General features: G+C 38.1%; 1 protein-coding gene across 1 annotated transcript in view; it reads right to left on the bottom strand.

The window, feature by feature from the left end:
- FREM2 (FRAS1 related extracellular matrix 2) overlaps window positions 1-19012 on the bottom strand; it is a 157583-nt gene that overhangs the window by 31698 nt on the left and 106873 nt on the right. Inside the window, exons 7-11 of the mRNA XM_065896045.1 lie at window positions 8074-8223; window positions 6128-6337; window positions 4547-4744; window positions 3603-3767; window positions 2851-3033 (exon numbers count right to left, since the gene is read on the bottom strand). Of these exons, the coding sequence (XP_065752117.1) occupies window positions 2851-3033; window positions 3603-3767; window positions 4547-4744; window positions 6128-6337; window positions 8074-8223 (906 nt within the window). The remainder of the gene's footprint in view (window positions 1-2850; window positions 3034-3602; window positions 3768-4546; window positions 4745-6127; window positions 6338-8073; window positions 8224-19012) is intronic.

The following is a 19012-nucleotide window of genomic DNA, read 5'->3' as shown; positions in this document are numbered from 1 at the left end:
ACAATCAACAATTTCGATATCGGCACCATCAGACAAACTCACCTCTCATTTCCCAGAATTTCTAAACCAATAGGACGTAAGTCAAATATACGATCACAGGCATTATTGAGTGTGAATAGTATTTTCATTATGTATATATCTAGAGAAACTGGACATAAAATTGTTGAAAATTTTAATATATGTCAAATTATATTTTAAAAAGACTTCTTTTGGTTGTTGATGTTAATCTTGGAAATTCAGCAATTTTTTTAAGAAAAATGTTAATGGTTTTTTTTTCTCTCACCCTGTCCTCCTCACTAAAAATAATTCCTTCATTGTCATGAAAATTAAACCCAATAATGGTAATCCTTTTTTGACCATTCATTCTGAGATTCTTAAAATGTTAAAAAATTAATTGATTTTATTGAACTCAAGAATAAGCAGCTGACCAAACTTGGATAAACAATTTTGTTGGTTTTACAATGCCTTGTGAAAAACTGGTTCAGAGGAGAAAATAAAGAATATAATGCATAATCATTCCAATCAGAGACGATAACAGACGCTGCTTTCTCATGTAACGGCGGTATTCAATCATTATAATTCTAAATTAAGGAATCCTTTAAAATGTGGCAGAAGAAAATGTGTCTCCAACGTATTTTTCTTTTCCTACTTCCATCAATTATGAAAAGGATCTTTTTCTTTAAAATTGTGTTTGGAAGCCAGACTCATCTTTAAAATTAGTTCTGTTTCTGGGTACAGCCATTTTCCACACTGGCCTTAGCCAGTTCTTTGATACCATTAGCCTTAGATTTCTCATACCCCAAGAGGGCGTACGGTCCTCGTTCCAGAGGATGAAAATAGCTGATCACTTCTGGGTCACCAATTTGTTTGATTTGACCTGTGTGAAGGTGCAATGAAAATTTATTTTCTAACCCTTCAACATCTGGGGATTTCATAAAAAAATACAGATTTTTTAGATCTTTTGCACTTTTCTGCCTGGCAACAGTCATCTGGCTATGACAGTACAGGTCTTTCTCAGCACGGAATGGACTTTCTGGTTGAAGAACATTTCCATCACTCCATCTTTCCCTCACACTTTCCTTGCTTCCCTCATTCTCATTGCTTGTCTTGGCCTTGTAAACATTCGAGTTTTGTAACCCTCTGAATTATATAAACCTAGTTTCTGAGAAGTTGAAAACTTAAGTATTTATTTTAAATGCTTAAATTAATTGTTTTCTTACAGTATACATGCTAGGTGATAGTTGTTTCCTCAGCCACTTTAGACATTTAAAAAAAAAATAAATTTATTTATTTATTTTTTGGCTGTGTTGGGTCTTTGTTGCTGCCGGCGGGCTTTCTCTAGTTGCGGCGAGCGGTGGCTTCTCTTGTTGCAGAGCGTGGGCTCTAGGTGCATGGGCTCAGTAGTTGTGGCTCGCAGGCTCTAGAGCACAGGCTCAGTAGTTGTGGCGCATGGACTTAGTTGCTCGGCCACACATGGGATCTTCCTGGACCAGGGTTCAAACCCGTGTCCCCTGCATTGGCAGGCGGATTCTTAACTCCTGCACCACCAGGGAAGCCCCTAGACATTTTTAACCCAAAAATATTTTAACGTTTATTCTATATTTAATTTTTTGTTTATTGTAAATGACTACCTCAATTTGGACCATAAAAGGAGAAATTAAAATATATTTCAGGAAAGATTATTAAATTTTTATTATAAATATTTATAAACACACGTTGACATTTATAGGATAAAAGAGACACAGGTTGATTTACTGTTATTTAAGTTTTCTCTGATTTCATTTGTCAAATCACTATATACATATAATTTTGTTTCTGTTTTAGCAAAAAGAATTGTTTTCTTTACAAGAAAAGCATCTTCTGTTAAAGGTCATGTCATCCACATTTAGAAGGTGTTTCCTTCATGTAAAACATGCTCATTTTAGAAAGAGTTATTTTAGAATTTATAATTTAGCAGCTGATCAGTTTTTTCCTCTCTTTTTGGGTTTTATGCATATATTTCCAATATATTATCATTCTTTACATAGAAAATAATATGAGGATAACTTTGAAGCTCTATAGTTCATCAAACTTTTACCATATGTGGAAAGAAAATAAGTGTTCCTTTGTAGAAGATGCTAGTTTTTCCAACTGTTTCATTAATTCTATCACTGATTCTGTCACTTCCTAAACTTTGTTCTCAAGTGAGCAGATCAAGATGAATGCCCATGGTCTATGATCATCAAAAACTGTTGGCAGTCTCTATTTTGCCAGTAAACAATCCACAGGGAGAGAGAAGAACTGACTGGTTTTATACTCATAAAAGTAATGGGTGAAATGATCCGAAAGTTTGAAGAAGGAGAGGGATGGATGAAATGTATTCGTTATGAGTTCCTAAGGCCCAGAGAATTCACGGGCCCTGTGGTTGGTAATCTGTCCCCCTTTTACTGTCCTCCATTAACACTAAACTTTCTAGCTTGAAGTCCTGGATTGTTGTTGTTCTATGACTATCTTCTTGGCTGTCGTGCACATTTTCAGTGCCACAGGGTATTCAGGAAAATTGTTATTTAATGTCGGATTGCCATAACGCAGGTAAAACCCACTGAAAATTAAAGGACTGTAGACTCAAAACAGAAGATCATCTAGCACACTAACTCAAAATGTCCCTAAAACATGTACCCAGCAGTCAAAAAGGGAAACTCTGGAAATAAATTCCATTCACTTTGTTTCCCTGACGGAGATTCATTTCAAGGAGTACATGTATTTGTATTTCAGTTGGATGGATATCTCTCTTCCTTTTTCTCAAGGGTACCAGCACTAACACAGTGTGAGCACAACTCATCTGGACATGGGCCCTAGGAGCCCCCATACCTTCCGACACGGGGTGATAGTCCTTTCCAGACGTGGCTGAACCGTCCTTGGTGTGAACCCTCACAACGGAAACCTTTGAAGTGTCTCCTTGGCGAATCACTGGAATTTTTATAACCACCGACTGTCCTGGTTCTTTGGGTTCACTGACGCTAAATTTGGTTTCTCCAAATTTAATAATTGTCTCTAAAACAGTGGGAGACAAGGACAAATTAAATTGTAAAGGGAATGCTTTTTTTCTCCACTTCTAATGGTTTATCTGTTTCCCATGTGGGAGGAGCTTAATTATATTATTCTCTTGCCTTCCCTCTGTCCACTCGCTCAGTATCACTGGTGTGTCATGAGAAACTGAGCATGCATGGCCCAGCTCCTTCCTTAGCAATTAACCAGCCCCCAGAAATCACGTGCTGTGGGCTGTGTCTATGCGCCAAAAATTTTACACGAGTGGGCCACTGACTAAGGGAAGGGAAGGAGGAAATTGTTGACCCAGGACGACCTGCACCCAAGGGTATGTGAGGAGTAGGGAGGTCTGAATGCTTGGGATTTAGCATTTAGGTATCAACCATATTCTTCGACATAACTTTCAGTTTAAATGGTTTACTTCGTTCTCCACTTATCTTAGTCTTTTTCCTATTTCTCAATTACTTTAAAAGCCAAGTCAGAAAGAGGGGGTTATTTTCTGAGCCACCTAAAACTTTAATACAGATGGATTTCAGTTCCTAATTTACAGTTGAACGCAAGAAACAGCTTCTTACTATCAGCATCATCTCTGATCCTTATCAGAGTTTCATTGTGTTCACCAACCACAGCTCCAAAAGGGGAGTTGCTCTGTGGAGTGCCAAGAACCAGACGGAGCTCCTCTACCTCTTCATATAGTACGTCATCCATCAGCTCAAGGATACAAGGCTTTTCAGTCTCACCTGGAACAATAATAACGACAGCAGGACAATCACATCCCGTAGGCCATAAGGGAAGCATCTGCAACCAGGAGGTAAGCCTCATGAGGGCAGGGATGTTGCTTTTTTCCCTGCTGTATCGACAGCGCAAGGAACAGTGTCTGGCATGTAATAAGCCTTTGATTAATATTTGCTGAATGAATGATGAGGTTTGAACATATGCAATGACAGGCCCTATTTGTACAGGAAGTTCTTTAATGCCTGTCTTAAGTTCTGTCACTTATGTCTGAAAACAAGGGGAAAAGAGGAAATGCCAATTTTATTTATAAATTTCTAACATTATGATCAGGAGGCAAATTTAGCAACTTTGTACAGGTCGGTCATTGTTAATTTGACCACAGCACATGTATCTTGTACAATTATTGGATCAAAGTGGTCAAATATTTTATGACATTGGACACATGTTAAAAATGTGACATCTATTTCTTTTCATTTCTGTCATTTGAACATTAAGTCTTGCCCAGTACTGTGAAATCTACACATTTGATAGGACATTATCTGCTGCATAAAGTTTGAATAAACAATATAGCACATCACTAGAAACTAATCAATAAGTTGATATGGAAACCAAAAGAACATTCATTCACCCTGTTAAGATCTACCTCAATTTGTTATCATTTAGTGCACATTAAACCATGTCATAAGCTTGTTGAAATCAAGAACCTGTATTTCCTTGATAGATATTTCACACCCAAAACTTGGCTTCTGCAAATTCCAAATAAAAATTTCAAGCCAAAACTTACCAGGGAGGAAGGTGATGGTGGAGATATCAGTGTTTGGGCGTTCTTCGAAGTCCATCATCACTTGTGCAGACCCCTGTCGCGTATAGCATCTCACCGAAGACCTGTACTGGATATCTCCACTCCTGTGGATCATGGCAACTATCTGCCCATCATTTTCATTGCCAGTATATACTCGTTCTTTGAATTGCATCTTAGGCACTGCAAAAAAATACAAGAAAATAAACATATGAATCAAAGTGAATAGAAATGTAAGGAAAACGGCATTTCAGAAAACATGGTTTCGTGGGAAGAATAATGGAACAGAAATGAGAAGAACTGGAACCAACTCTCCACTCAGTCACTTGTCAGTGTTTTGGCCTTGAACAAATCACTTAACTCAGTATTTTGATTTCCTTATCCTTGTAATTTTGCTCTGCCTATCTTGTGGAGTAGGAAGATGCAATGAAATGTGAAAAAGTAGATAAAACCAGAGATTTAAAGATGTCTGTATCTATATATGTTGCTTTATCATGAGCTTTTCAGAATTTCTTGATATGAATAATATTAAATATTGTGCACATAATCACATGCATAGTTTACCTGGACCGTGTTGGAAAAGTTGACAATGGCTATAATATTATATATATTACATAATAGAAAGTGACACCTATACTAGGTCAATTAACTACAGGTCTCATTGACAATAGGTTAGACTCCTCCAAGCAATGTCAGGATCATCGTGGTAGAAGATTATTCAGAATTTTCTTGTGATGACGTGTCAGAGAGCCCTGCCATGTGTCCAGAAGCTTATCGCTTCCGAACAGTGTCTTTGGCACATCATTAGGGGAATTTCAGGAGTCTGGGAGTAAGGAGATAACAGAAAGTGTCTTGTGTTGAGAAATCGAAAAAGACCATTAATACTCAAGGGTTTGTGCAACGCCATGTGGTTCCACCCATCTGTGGGGGGGGGGAGTTCTTGACACACAATCAAGATATTGATAGCAATCTCATTTTTTTAAATTTGTGAGGAAGACTGAAAGTTTTCTTCTGAAGCTGTTTAATTCTATCAAAATAATCAGGATGAGAAAGTAAGACTTGGTCAGCTAAGGTATTATTATGGGTTGAACTGTGTCCCCTAATTCCCAGGTTGAAGTCCTAACACCCAGTACCTCAGAATGTGACCTTATGTGGAGATAGGGTCTTTACAGAACTAATCAAGTAAAAATGAGGTCATTAGGGTGGGCCCTAATTCAGTATGACTGGTGTCCTTATATAAAAGGGAAATTTGGACACAGAGACACACATAGAAGCTGATGTAATGACACACAGGGGAAAAGATCGCCATCTACAAGACAAGAGAGAGGGCCGGAACAGATTCTTCTGTTGCATCCCTTAGAAGGAAGTAACCCTGCTGATATCTTGATCTTGGACTCCTAGCCTCCAGAACTGTCAGACAAGAAATTTCTGAGTCTGTAGTACTTTGTTATGGCAGCCCTAGCAAACTAATATGGGTATATAAACCCTAGTTTATCATTTTACTTAACATTTATATAAAGTCTACCTTATCGTTTTACTTATCTTCATAAATTAATAAACACTCACAATCTGAGACAGAATCATTTATGGCCACCGTGGCTTTGCTGGGATCACCAAGGGCAGCATTCATAGGCATTCGAAGCACAAGTTCAAATTTCTCAATTCCCTCCAGCACCGGTTGTCCAAGATCATCCAGAATGATAACACGAACAGTCTGCATGTTGACTCCAGGTGCAAAATCTAAATTACGACTGATTCCCACATAGTCTGTTCCAGCTATGACAGTAACAGAAGAATTTTTCAGTTGGGGACTAACTCAATTTAAACAAAATTATGAGAAGCAAACTGTGTAGATATATTTATAATCCTTTTTAAAATATATAGACTAGCATACCGTTACAGAAAATACATTTAATGAAATGCAAAAGATTAGTATCTAACCTTTTGGTTATTGAGATGGTAGATCAAAGATCAGGTTCTGAACTTTGTCTTATCTATGTCTAACAAGTTATTTTACCTTTAGTTATTTTAGCTTTCTTATAGTTTTTTTTCATCTTTTTTGGAATTCTCAAATAGAACTAGTAAAAATCAGGTCTAAAAACAACCAGCATATCAATCAAGTCTTTGATTATCATAAATTATATATGAAATATAAATATTGAAATTTTGTTATCATTAGTTAAATATCCAAATCTATTTTCAGAAGCTACTACAGAACTTTAGGTGTGTGACTGCCTGCTGGTTAAAACAACACATTTCAGATACAAGCTTTTGTCTGACATGCTTCACCCACACCTGCCCCAGAGACATATTTGGTTTTTGGCTTATTATTTTTCAGACTGTGGGGCGCATACTAGTGTTGACATCTCCATTTATGTTCTAAAGTAGTTAAAAAAACAAAACTTTCTCTTAATCTTTAGGCACTACATCCATAAAGACTGGAAATAGGGGAGAGTGTTCAGTATTATTTCTTCCTTGTTTTCATACCTTCTGCTCTTCTAACTCTCATTTTGTACCTTGTTTTCATACCTTCTGCTCTTCTAACTCTCATTTTGTATCTGTTTACCTCTGAATATGCAACTATATTTGAGTATGTGTCTTTAATTCATTTTTAAAAGTCTCTGTATCTGAATCTCACTGTGGTTCTTTCTGTGGTTTTCTTTTCCTCTTCTTCTTCACCTTTATTCTCATCTCTTTCTTTGACTTGAATTTTCTCTAAAGAAATGACTAATTTGGCTAAACAAATGTTTACTGGACACCGGCTACATGCAAAACACTATGCTGGTTCTACGACATTTAAGAAGTGAAAACTTAAGGGTGACATAAAATGGGATGAATGATATGGGTGATGAATGTGTGATGTGTGTATGATGTACGTGTGTGGGCATGTGTAAGAGATAAGTTTGTACTGCTGGTCATTTAGATGGGACAAAAAAGGAAATGTCTTATCTTATGCTTGTCCTAGCTTTATGATAAACTTTTAGCAGTGTAGATTCCAGAATAAAAGGCAAGCATGTGTCGGCTAGGACAGCTTGTATAATGAAGTGTAGGAAAAGCCTCTGGGTCCCAAGTATTTATGGGGACATTTGTTTAAAATGAGGAAGGAGCCAAGCTAGAGATACAAACCTGCATGATACTTAAATGCCACTAGATTTCTCTGAGGGTGGCCTTCACGATTATTCTAGTTGCGCATATGACGTCATAATATTCAACGATGGTAGATTTCCCAAGTATCGAGAACCAATTCATGCAAATAAAGGCATTCAAATGTAGAGTCTTTGACTTATATGTTTATAACTCAGCTTTTGATTTGTGGCCCTTTAGATGTATTTTCTCACGATAGTAAATAGAGCCTAGATTTGCCAACTATACAGTAATAATTTCAGAAAAAATTACATTCAACCAGACTGCTTAAACAGAAGTGAATGAAGTATTTGGGCTTTAAGGTATTTCATCATGGCAAGTGGAAAACTGTAGAATACTCAAAAGAGTTGCTGTAGGAAACTGCTCACCATCAGCAGAGGGAGGGTCTGTCTTCTGAGACCTCACGGTGACGCTAGAAGCCTGGGACAGGTCAGTGCCGGCTCTCCACACCCGCACGTCCACAGAGCCTATGCTCTCGTCCACAGGGTACTCGACATCACCAAAGTAGAGGATGGGTTCTGTTAAGAAGGAAACAGAAACCATTTCTGTTACGTTTACTTTTCCACATCAAACTGTACAATGAAATTCCAAAGAACAGTTCGCTTCATCTTATCGACTTCCTTATACCATCATTTTTTTTTCCTTTTAGCAAGATAACATCTCTTTAATCTCTAGACTTACACAGTTTTCAGATCAAAATGCCTCAAACAAAAATACATATGGTAAAGTGTCTAATGGAACTTTTTTTTATTGCTTATTTTTGTTGTTGTTGTTTTGCTGTGTTTTGTTTTGGCGGCCCTGCACGGCTTGTGGTATCTTAGTTCCCTGAACAGGGACTGAACCCCCACCACGGCAGTGGAAGCACCGAGTGGACCACCGGGGAATTCCCTCTAATGGAGCGTCCTTATCTTGAGGCACGTGAGTTACTTTGTCACCTGTATGTGGGGTTATAAATGGCTTCTAAATGTACTTCCTAAAAGTTTAGCTGGTAAAGTAGCTGCAAAATGAAACAAAACACATAAATCTGAAATTTTATGAATTTGGCCCGACGGCTCATTTTCCCGTCTCCTACCGCGTCATCACTCTGGAGACTATTTGCATAACGACATCTTCTAGTCCATCAGTCCACTGTCTTTGGGCCTCTCATAACCCCTAGAGAGTTAGCCCCTATTGGCATATCTAGACTTTTAAAAATGAATTAAAGACACATACTCAAATAGACTACATACGATTGGCATAACTAGAATATATATGATTATGAGTCCTGAAGACTTTAGGACATGATAGTAGGTTACCTATAGGGTTTCGGGGGTACTCTATACTGAGGTTCCACTAGAGAAATAATCTCATACCAAGGGGCTTACTTTTTTTTTTTTTTTGCGGTACGCAGGCCTCTCACTGTTGTGGCCTCTCCCGCCGCGGAGCACAGGCTCCGGACGCGCAGGCTCAGCGGCCATGGCTCACGGGCCCAGCCGCTCCGCGGCATGTGGGATCTTCCCGGACCGGGGCACGAACCCGTGTCCCCTGCATCGGCAGGCGGACTCTCAACCGCTGCGCCACCAGGGAAGCCCTTACATTTGTTTTAAACGTGTATGAAAATCATGTGACTTAGGCCATTAAAACAGGACACACACTTTGGAGACTTTGTATTTTTCTCCAGTATTGGCGATGAATTGATCTAACCATCATTCCCTGTCTGATTCTACCCGTGACCAGCAGTTTACCTCGTGAGACAGCTGCCAGAGTCTGAGGGATAGCAGTTAGCTGACTAATGAAGAAACCTGGGAGACGATCTGTGAGCTTTTAAAAAAAATCCCCAAAACTTATTTTGAAATATTTATAGGCTTGTGGGAAATTGCAGAAATAGTAAATGGAGTGTATACTTTCCCTATTGTGAGCTTATCAACAAAGATAAATTAATTGAGTATATTCATGTGATAAGGCAAACAGTCCTTTGACTTGAGACATTTTAGTCATCTGTGTGTGGTTTTACAAGACTCCAGAGATCTAAGTCTAAAAGGTTATGCAACTCACATCAATGTTCCCTAAAACACAAGGTCATTCAAGAGACGACTATCACGTTTCAGAGCATTTAACTGAATTACCAAACACAAAAATGAAACAAAACCCTACAATTATGGCTCACAACCACAGGAAACCCATTCTGTGCACTGCTCGAGTAAGGATTCTTTATTTTCCTTCCCCCAAATAAATTATCTTTATTGAAACTGGAAAGTTGTGTTTTCTTTGTTTCTTCATTATGCGAGCATGATAAAAAGCACAGAGCTCCCTGAACTCTTGAATAATACAAAACCAACCTTGGAAATTTTGCCTGCATGTTTTGGTTCACGGGGTGATAAATCTGCCTACAGGATACTTTCACCTTCTCATCCCTTCAGCCTGGACAGTGCTAGGGCCTGTGAGTGGATGTACACAGATGAAGGTATTATCTTATTAACTTCAGCCAAGGTGGACCTCAAATACAAGCCAGTAAATTCCTGACATTTCTCACGCTGAGTAGGGGGCAAAGGTGAAGACGAAACCCTGAAAATGCTTATCGTGACCAGATGACCACACCAAGCACATCTGTGTGTCTTTCAAAAGGCTTTTGTGATTATTGCAGAGGCCTGATCATCTGCATCCAGTGAGTGACCTAAGCCTCTTCACATTCCTGGCAAACCACATCATTGTACAGATTAGATTTGAGTTATGGAAGATATCTGTGAAATGCAGTAAGGGAGACCCCTCCCGTATTCCCGTCTCTCTACTCCTCCCAGATACATACTAGAGGTGGAACAGACTAAAATCATGTGAGTGAATACGACCGTTAATCACCAAATGGGCTACGCAGAGACCAAATTTTGTTCTGCAAGTGTGTGTTCAGACTCACTCCGTCAACTGTAGATCGAGTGTTTTGATGTTATAGCATAACGTGCCGTTCATATAAGAAAAAAAAGAGTTCTATGTATTCAATAGTACGCTGAAAATGTTTTATCCAAGTTGTCATTAAGAGTGAAGAGTAATGATAATAGTTACCACGTGTAGAACATTTATTATGTGTCTGACATATGTGCTTTGTGTGTGTGTGTGTGTGAGAGAGAGAGAGAGAGAGAGAACGAGAGAGAGGAAGGGAGAGAGAGACAGAGGTGGGAGGTCACAGCACATGTAACAATGCAATAAATAATAAGATTTATGTGAACGATGCAAACAATATATCGTATCGCCATTGTATAGTGTGTGGTTACCTCCAGCAGAAAGAAAGAGGAGGAATGGAAAAAGGGTTTTACTCCTAAACCTCTCAATTTCACCACTGCAGCTAATAGAACGCATTAGGAAAGATATTTTTCTCCTTAAGATTGATTTTTTTTGCCTACCTGTAGATTTAAGTTATTTATGCGCTTTCTCTCCCTCTCTGTGCTCTATTCATGATCACTGGAAAATTAGTCTATTAATCAATTGCAGTCACTGCAATTAAAGGGACTCTGATGACATTAAAACACATGTGAATAGTTTTTACTCATTCTCCTTAACTGCCTAGTTTCCTACATCATGAATAAAAAGAAATGGTGGGGCTTCCCTGGTGGCGCAGTGGTTAAGAATCTGCCTGCCAATGCAGGGGACATGGGTTCGAGCCCTGGTCCGGGAAGATCCCACATGCCACGGAGCAACTAAGCCCGTGAGGCACAACTACGGAGCCTGCACGTGTAGAGCCTTTGCTCCACAACACGAGAAACCACGACAATGAGAAGCCTGCACACCGCAAAGAAGAGTAGCCCCCGCTCGCCGCAACTAGAGAAAGTCCACGCACAGAAACAAAAACCCAACACAGACAAAAATAAATAAATAAATTTATAAAAAAAAAAAAAAAAAAAAAAGAAATGGTGGCATTAGCACCTCTGTATCTTTTCGGTGTGGTTGAAGGAGAACTGAAAAGAATCATCATTATTGTTATTTCAATTTCTCAATACCTTGTCATAAGTCTCTAAAACTTAAATATTATTTATAATTATTACCATTTGTACAGAATCTCATGTAATGTGAACGACTTAAAAATCCTTCAAGCAGTGGGTTGAGGTATAGATAATTGCTCAAGGTAATTGGCAAGAGTTTCCTTGAACATTTTAATGTGGAAGTAATAAACTAGTGAAAGGAAAAGAAAGATATATGGATGAAACTGTCAACAGTCAAAGGATACCTAGGCGAAATTCAGAAGAATTGCTTGTTCTTGCAAATTATTATTATTTATGAATAAGATTTTAACTCACCTCTCTTTGGTAAGATGCTTATTTGTTTGTTTTTATCTAGGAGCTTGGTTTCTCTTAAAAGTTAAGTAAACTGTAGACCTCTGTCTATTAGTTTTGTAAATATCCATATTACAACTTCAAGTAGATCAGAAAGAAAAAAACCTATTTAATTGTGTAATCAGATCTTAAATACACACCGTGCCTTGTAAGTTCACAATCTTAATAGAGAAAACAGTCAGTGGCTGGTATTACTACCTGGAATGAGAAAATATCAAATAAATTCATGTAGCCCACACCCACAAAACACCATAAAACAGTCATTCGTCACCACTCCACCAACCACAGGTGACACGGCAGAACGCACGTTTATTCCCCCAGCGGAGAAAAGATAAGTTATATACAAACAGTGTGAGGGAAGCACAAGGGAGGTTTTTAAATTGGCCACGTGATATAGTGTGAAATTCTCAAGGGAAGCCAAACTCTACTCTCTGTATCCTTTGTGGTGTTAACACCTTTAAAGAAAGGGCACAGATCAAGGCATTGCCTACAGAAGAGTCTGTTTTAGTTCATTAAACATTAATATGCTTTTCAAGGTTGGGAATACTTTCAATACAAACAACACAGATAGGATCATGTCTATTTCTTGCAAACATAGTTGACGAGGAGGCTTGGCAAGCCGTACAACACACACACCTGCAATGAAGACAAAGGGAAAATCATTTAAGTTTTTCCCCACAGGGAAAAAGTGAACTTTTTTCCTTTGCTGAGTCTGTGGTGTCTAGATTGATGTTTACAATTACTTTGTGTCTCATGAGATGAAAGGAAGAGGTGCCAGTAGTAATTGCTATCTGGAGCCAAATCTTATTTACTCACGTGTAGCTGGAACATTGGTCAAGTAGGCTTTGTAGCTCTAAGATGTTTGCTTAGAATTGAAAAAAAAAAAACAAAAACAAAAAAACTTCTACGCCATCTTTTGGTTCAGGGCTGAAAATAATACAAAGGAACTTTCCTAAATGATTTCCAATTCAGATCTCTTCTGAGTTTTGGACCTTGATAACTGGCTGCCTACACAACGCCATGCTGTGCGCACCTCAAGGTAAACTCTCAAACAGAGGCAGTAGAGTCACCACCACTGCCCACCCCCTGGTTTCTCTCTATGTCACTGTCACTACCTTAGATGCAGCCAGCATCACCTGACATTGAACTCTCCCAACAGCAACTTAGCTAGGCTCTTAACCAGAGGCCATCCCCCAAAGCAAATCTCATCATGGCAATCCCTTTGCTGAAAGCCTTTCAATGTTTCAACGCTCTTAGGGCTGCTAACAGACTTTAACATTGGTTAAAAACACTGGTTTGTAAAACACTAAACATTTGGTCTCAGTTTGCCTTTTAAATCTCATTTTGGCCTCTTTTCTACCCCAAAACCCAGTGTCTTGAATGTCTTAAATGTGGCACTCCCAGTCTTTGCTATGCCATTGCCATTGCTTTGAACACTCTTCCCTCCTCACAGGATAACTCCGGTTTCAGATTTTTTTTTATTTTTATTTTTTAGACACACCACGCGGCTTGTGGGATCTTAGTTCCCTGACCAGGGATGGAACCCAGACTCCCTGCAATGGAAGCGCGGAGTCCTAAACCACTGGACACCAGGGAATTCGGGTTTCAGTAGAAGTCACTTGTGCTGGGGAGCACCCTGTCTTCCCTCGTCAACCCCGCCCCCTCCCCAGTCACCTCAGGCTTGTATCCCTCACTGTCTCTGAGCTCTCTAAGGGGAGGAATTAAGCCTCCTTTACTCACTGATGTTTTCCTAACACTTAGTGTAATCAATGTCTGGCCATAGGTGCTCAATTAACGTTTGCGGAGGTAATGAACCTCGTGTAAAACAGGATCACTGATTTGCCAGAGCAAATGAATAAATACGTCTTTGTGGTGGTGGCTGAGTTAGAAGACAACCGTCCTTAGCATCAGGCAGTGGGAGTTACAAAGCCTCAGGAGGATGAAGTGCTCCTCTTTGCAGTAAAATGACTGTGGAGGGCTGACCTTTGAATCTGGAGCAGGTCCACAGGGGCAAGGGAAGCCCACCACCATGAACTCCAAGAGAAGGGTTTTTTTTTTACTTTCACTTTTTAAATACTTTGCCTCCAGGCATTTCCAAGTTGGATGTGCATTAGGATCTGCCAAGGAGATTTAAAGATACAGATGCTCGCTCTCACCTCCAATTTATCGAATCATAATTTCCAATGGGTTCCCCCAGGCACCAGTGTTTTCTCTTTTTCTTTCTTTCCTTCCTTCCTTCCTTCCTTTCTTTTCTTTCTTTCTCTCTCTCTCTTTCTTTCTTCCTTTCTTTTTCTTTCTTCCTTTCTTTCTTCCTTCCTTTCTTTCTTTCTTCCTTCCTCTCCTCCTTTCTTCCTTTCTTTCCTTTTTTAAGCTGACTATATTTTTTAGAGTAGTTTTCAGTTCAGAATTGTTTTCAGAGCAAAACTGAGCAGAAGGTACAGAGATCTACCATATACTCCCAGCCCCACCCATGTATCTCACCAGTGCTTTTGAAAACCTCTACAGGTCTCAGCAACCTTCAGGTTGTTTTAGCTCATGTCAGTGTCTTTAGCAAATAATAAGTAATGGTTAGATACCACACTAATTGTTTTGATTTCAGTATCTTACTTCATCCTTACAGCCACCCTATGAGGTACGTACTATATTAGTCTTCTTTTCACAGATAAGGAAACTAAGGATTAAGAGATTTGCCCAAAGTCACACATCAGGGAAATGGTGCATTAGGATCCATGCCTAGATAAAGTGTGTACCCTTAACTAAGCTAACTAACCTTAACTAAGGCAACCATAATACAAAAGGTTGTCACAAGATTTTAATGAACATAATTTCTACCCTGAATTCAATGTATGTAGGTTTATCATATAGAAATGCTAACATAAGTGTACAAAGATACATACACAAGTATGTTGTACTTCATTTGTACTAAGGCACAATTGAAAACAAGCCCAAAATCCCTCAGAAGGGGACTGGTTGAATTACAGTTCATTCAGAAAATGAAAGACCAGGCTATGAAGTTGATTTTTTTTTCTTTCCTTTTTTTTTTTTTTTTGTGGTACGCGGGCCTTTCACCGCTGTGGCCTCTCCCATTGCAGAGCACAGGCTCCGGATGCGCAGGCTCAGCGGCCATGGCTCACGGGCCCAGCTGCTCCGCGGCATGTGGGATCTTCCCAGACCGGGGCACGAACCCGTGTCCCCTGCATCGGCAGGCGGACTCTCAACCACTGCGCCACCAGGGAAGCCCCTCTTTCCTTTTTTTAAGGTAGAAAATCTAGTGAAGACATTGACGTCTGGTTAAAGACAGTTTTGTGATTTTACACCCTCTACTTGGCTTCCTCAGCAGCAATGATAGATTAAAAATTAAAGATAGCATGCCATTTCTTTTTGGTAGCTTTGAAGACTTTCCCTTTATCATTATTATGCTTGATAAGGAAAGGGAGAGCTATGCTCAAAACAAGATAAGCATCTCTGTGAACTAAGAACGTAACAGAACAACAGGACATCATAGCGGTGAGTGGAGCACAAAGCGAATGGTTCTGCTGGCCTCTTAAGTCTGCACAAAGGCTGTGAATCAACACTGGAGCCATAGAAACCAGAGGAAAATGGAACTCAAGAGTGAGGGCAAAATAAACATATTTTCAGCCATTAAAGACGAAGAGGTTTTCTTACCTATAGATGCACACTGAGAAAGTGCTAAAAGCACAGAAGAAAAGTAAAATCAAATGGAGGAACTGGATGCAAGACACTTTGCTGAGCAAATCAATAAAATATGCTGGTAAATCCAACTATTGATTGCAAGCATAAACAATCATCGTAATTGATATTCTCAACTTGATGCTGAAACTGAAACTTGAGACAGCAGAGAGGAAGTTATAAACAGATGAATTCAGTGGGTGTCTAGACTCTTCCATGTCCTTGTCTTTTTCAAGAGAGTAAACTTTGTTAGGCAGATAGTAAAGTATCTTCATGAAAATTATGAGTTGCCACCAAAAGGACAGAAACCAGTAGAAAATAAAGATCACAAAGGATACGGAAAACTTTCTTGGCATAACAAGAAGCTGTGAAGGAGGGAAAAAAATAAAGGAAAAATCCATATGCAGAAACCCCAAATTAAAAGCCCAAGTATATGGCCATAACTAGAATAAGGCAAACGGCTTAACTTTCCTTATTTAAAACAGATGGGCTGGATTAAAAAACAAACAGACGTAAAAAAGTAGCTGTAAACAAAATTTGAGGAAAATATGAAAACTATAAGGATGTAGGAAAGCTACGTTAAGCCAACAGGAAAAAAGCAAGGCAGTGTAGTAACATTAACAACAGTCCAAATACAATTTAAAGCAAATTCATTAATACAGAGGAATTCCACACAAAACACAAAACAACAGCCAACCAAGATTATCTGACATTCCTGAATTTGTATTGAAATATATAAAGCAAAAACTGACGATTATAGGAAAATATTGATTAATCTACGATTATAGTGGGTTTTTTAAATCTTACCATGCTCAGAAAATGATAGATGAGGCAAAATAATTTAGTAGGAATATTAAAAAATATCGCAACATAACCTTTGTCTACAGCATGTATGTATCCCTGACCCCCAAAACAAAAGATTGGTATCCGAAATAAATGACAACTTTTATAAATCTACAACAAAAATGTTAACAGCAAATAGAAAAATTGAAAAATTATATAAACGTTCAAAGCTCAGGAGAGAAAACTTTCACTGTTATATGTAAATAATCTTAAAATGAGATATTATTTAATATTCATAAGATTAGCAAAACCCAAATAGTTCAACAATGTGTGGAAACAGACATTCTCAGATGCTCTGGTAGAAAGGCAACTGATTCAATCACTTTGGAGAGATTTGGCAATATCTGGTAGAATTGAACTTGCACGTCCAGCATGACCCATCAATTCTATCTTTAGGTAATCACCCTAGAAAAGTTCCCTACATGTATATTCAGGAATATTTACAAATATGTTTAGTGCAACTCTATGTATACATACAAAACCCAATGTCAGTAGGGCAGCAGGGGAATGGATAATAACACTCATCTAAATTCATCAAAATAACCAGATCTTGAAAACACGATGCTGATTTAAAAAAAAAAAAAAAAAGCAAGTTGAAATAGATACTTATCCTGTTTGCGATCATTGCTACTTTGGAGGACCATGGTAGTTGAATGGTACTAGAAGGAAACTTATGTTTTGTGTCTAGTGTTTGATTCCTTTAAAGGACCTGAGGCAACTAAGAAAAATGGAACACTGGTTAATTTTAGAGCACACATTACGCTGTACAATCTTTGTACACTTCTGTAAAGAAAAAAAAAAGTCTACATGATAGTTATAGAATGGTATGTATCAAATAATCTATGTTGTTCATACACATATTATTGACGCACAGAAAAATAAGAAAGAATATATAGCAAGTTGCTAACTGCTGATTTCTTAGAGATGGGATTATGAGGAAATCTTACCTCCCTTGCTGCACATTTCTTCCACACACTAATTTGCTATATATTTTACATTTTTTCCCCAAGTAGCATCTATTACGCTTGTAAATAGGAAGAAAAAAAATTAGATTAACTTCCCTCTATAAATAACATCTTGTAAAAAATTACTTTTAAATAATTTTGACTGGGCCTTTCCCTACTTTTCTTTCAAAAAATGTGTAAACACACATTCTTAAGAAAGACCTAATATTTAGTCTCTAAAAAGCACTTTCAAAATTCTTGTTGAAAAAAGAAAGGTCAAATATATGTTCGAGTATGTATCAGTTTAAAGGCATGTTTTGACATTTCTTTTCCTTGCCAACTATACTTTTCTCAGAAAGAATAAAGAAAAGTCAGGACATGTCTAAAATGCTTATAACTTAAGGACTGAATCTTCCCAAGATTTCAGCTGAGAATATGTGGTGAGCCTTTCTCCAAAAAAGATACTGTAATCAGAGATTCTACTGTCAATCTAGTTTCACTCCAAAACTCTGATTTTGTCTTTTTCAGGGTCGATACAAGTTTAAAATAAAATTTAAATGTTAAGGTCATCAGAGTTTTCCACCATCCAGTAGCATTTGAAGAAGGCTTCCTGAATATTCTTTATTCAACAAATATTTCTGAGAACCCATCTCTAGGAGAGTGTTTTTAAAACTCTTTTTTGTTTCTATCCTATATGATATCACATCATATAAACAAGGGAGAGGAAGGAAAACTGGTTATATCTCTCTAACTGATTTCTCAACTCAATGGATTCAATTTACAATTTCCTAAACAGTATTCTTTGTAGCATCTAAAACTGAATGTAATGATAAGTACTAAGCAAATAAGAGATATCTTGCATATGTGAAAAAGACATTTACTCTCTCATGAGTGGGATAGAAAAAGATCTGAAAACAACTTAAAAGCTCATCAATACGGACTTTTTAAAATATGTTACAGCCACCCTGTGGAATACTATGTAGCCATTAAAAAGAATCAGTAGGTTTATGACACAAAAAGTTTTGTGTCATACACTGTTATGTGAAATAACTATAACATAAAATACTATGCATAAAAAGATCAAGTAGAATAACAAACGTTAATTGAGTATTTTCAGTATGCCTGAATCGTTCTAAGTGCTCATAACCTTTTGAGGTAGGTATTATTATCATCTCCACTATACAGATAAGGAAACTGAAGCCCAGGAGTTCCAGATCAACAGCCAATAAGTGGAAAGGAAGTCAGACTGCCTCCCTCTAGAATATGTGCTCGCTGCCTCTTCACTATAACAATAATTACTTCTAATCAAAGTAAAAGAAAATGTGTGCATGTAATTGTGTGTACAGAAAAGCCACACATTGTACTTAAGTGACCTCAAGGGAGAGGTGTGGGTCTGAAGAGGGAGATAAGACTACTGCCATTTAGTTTATGTACTTCTCTATGGTGCTCATGTAATAATTTTGTAATGAAAGTATTAATACTAAGCAAGAATTAATCTGCATAACACACCTCCATTAAACATAACCTCA

Source organism: Phocoena phocoena, chromosome 18 (genome assembly GCF_963924675.1).
Source record: "Phocoena phocoena chromosome 18, mPhoPho1.1, whole genome shotgun sequence".
NCBI classification, from domain to species: Eukaryota; Metazoa; Chordata; class Mammalia; order Artiodactyla; family Phocoenidae; genus Phocoena; species Phocoena phocoena.
The sequence above is the reverse complement of the archived record's forward strand: the minus strand, read 5'-3'. Positions and strand labels throughout refer to the sequence as shown.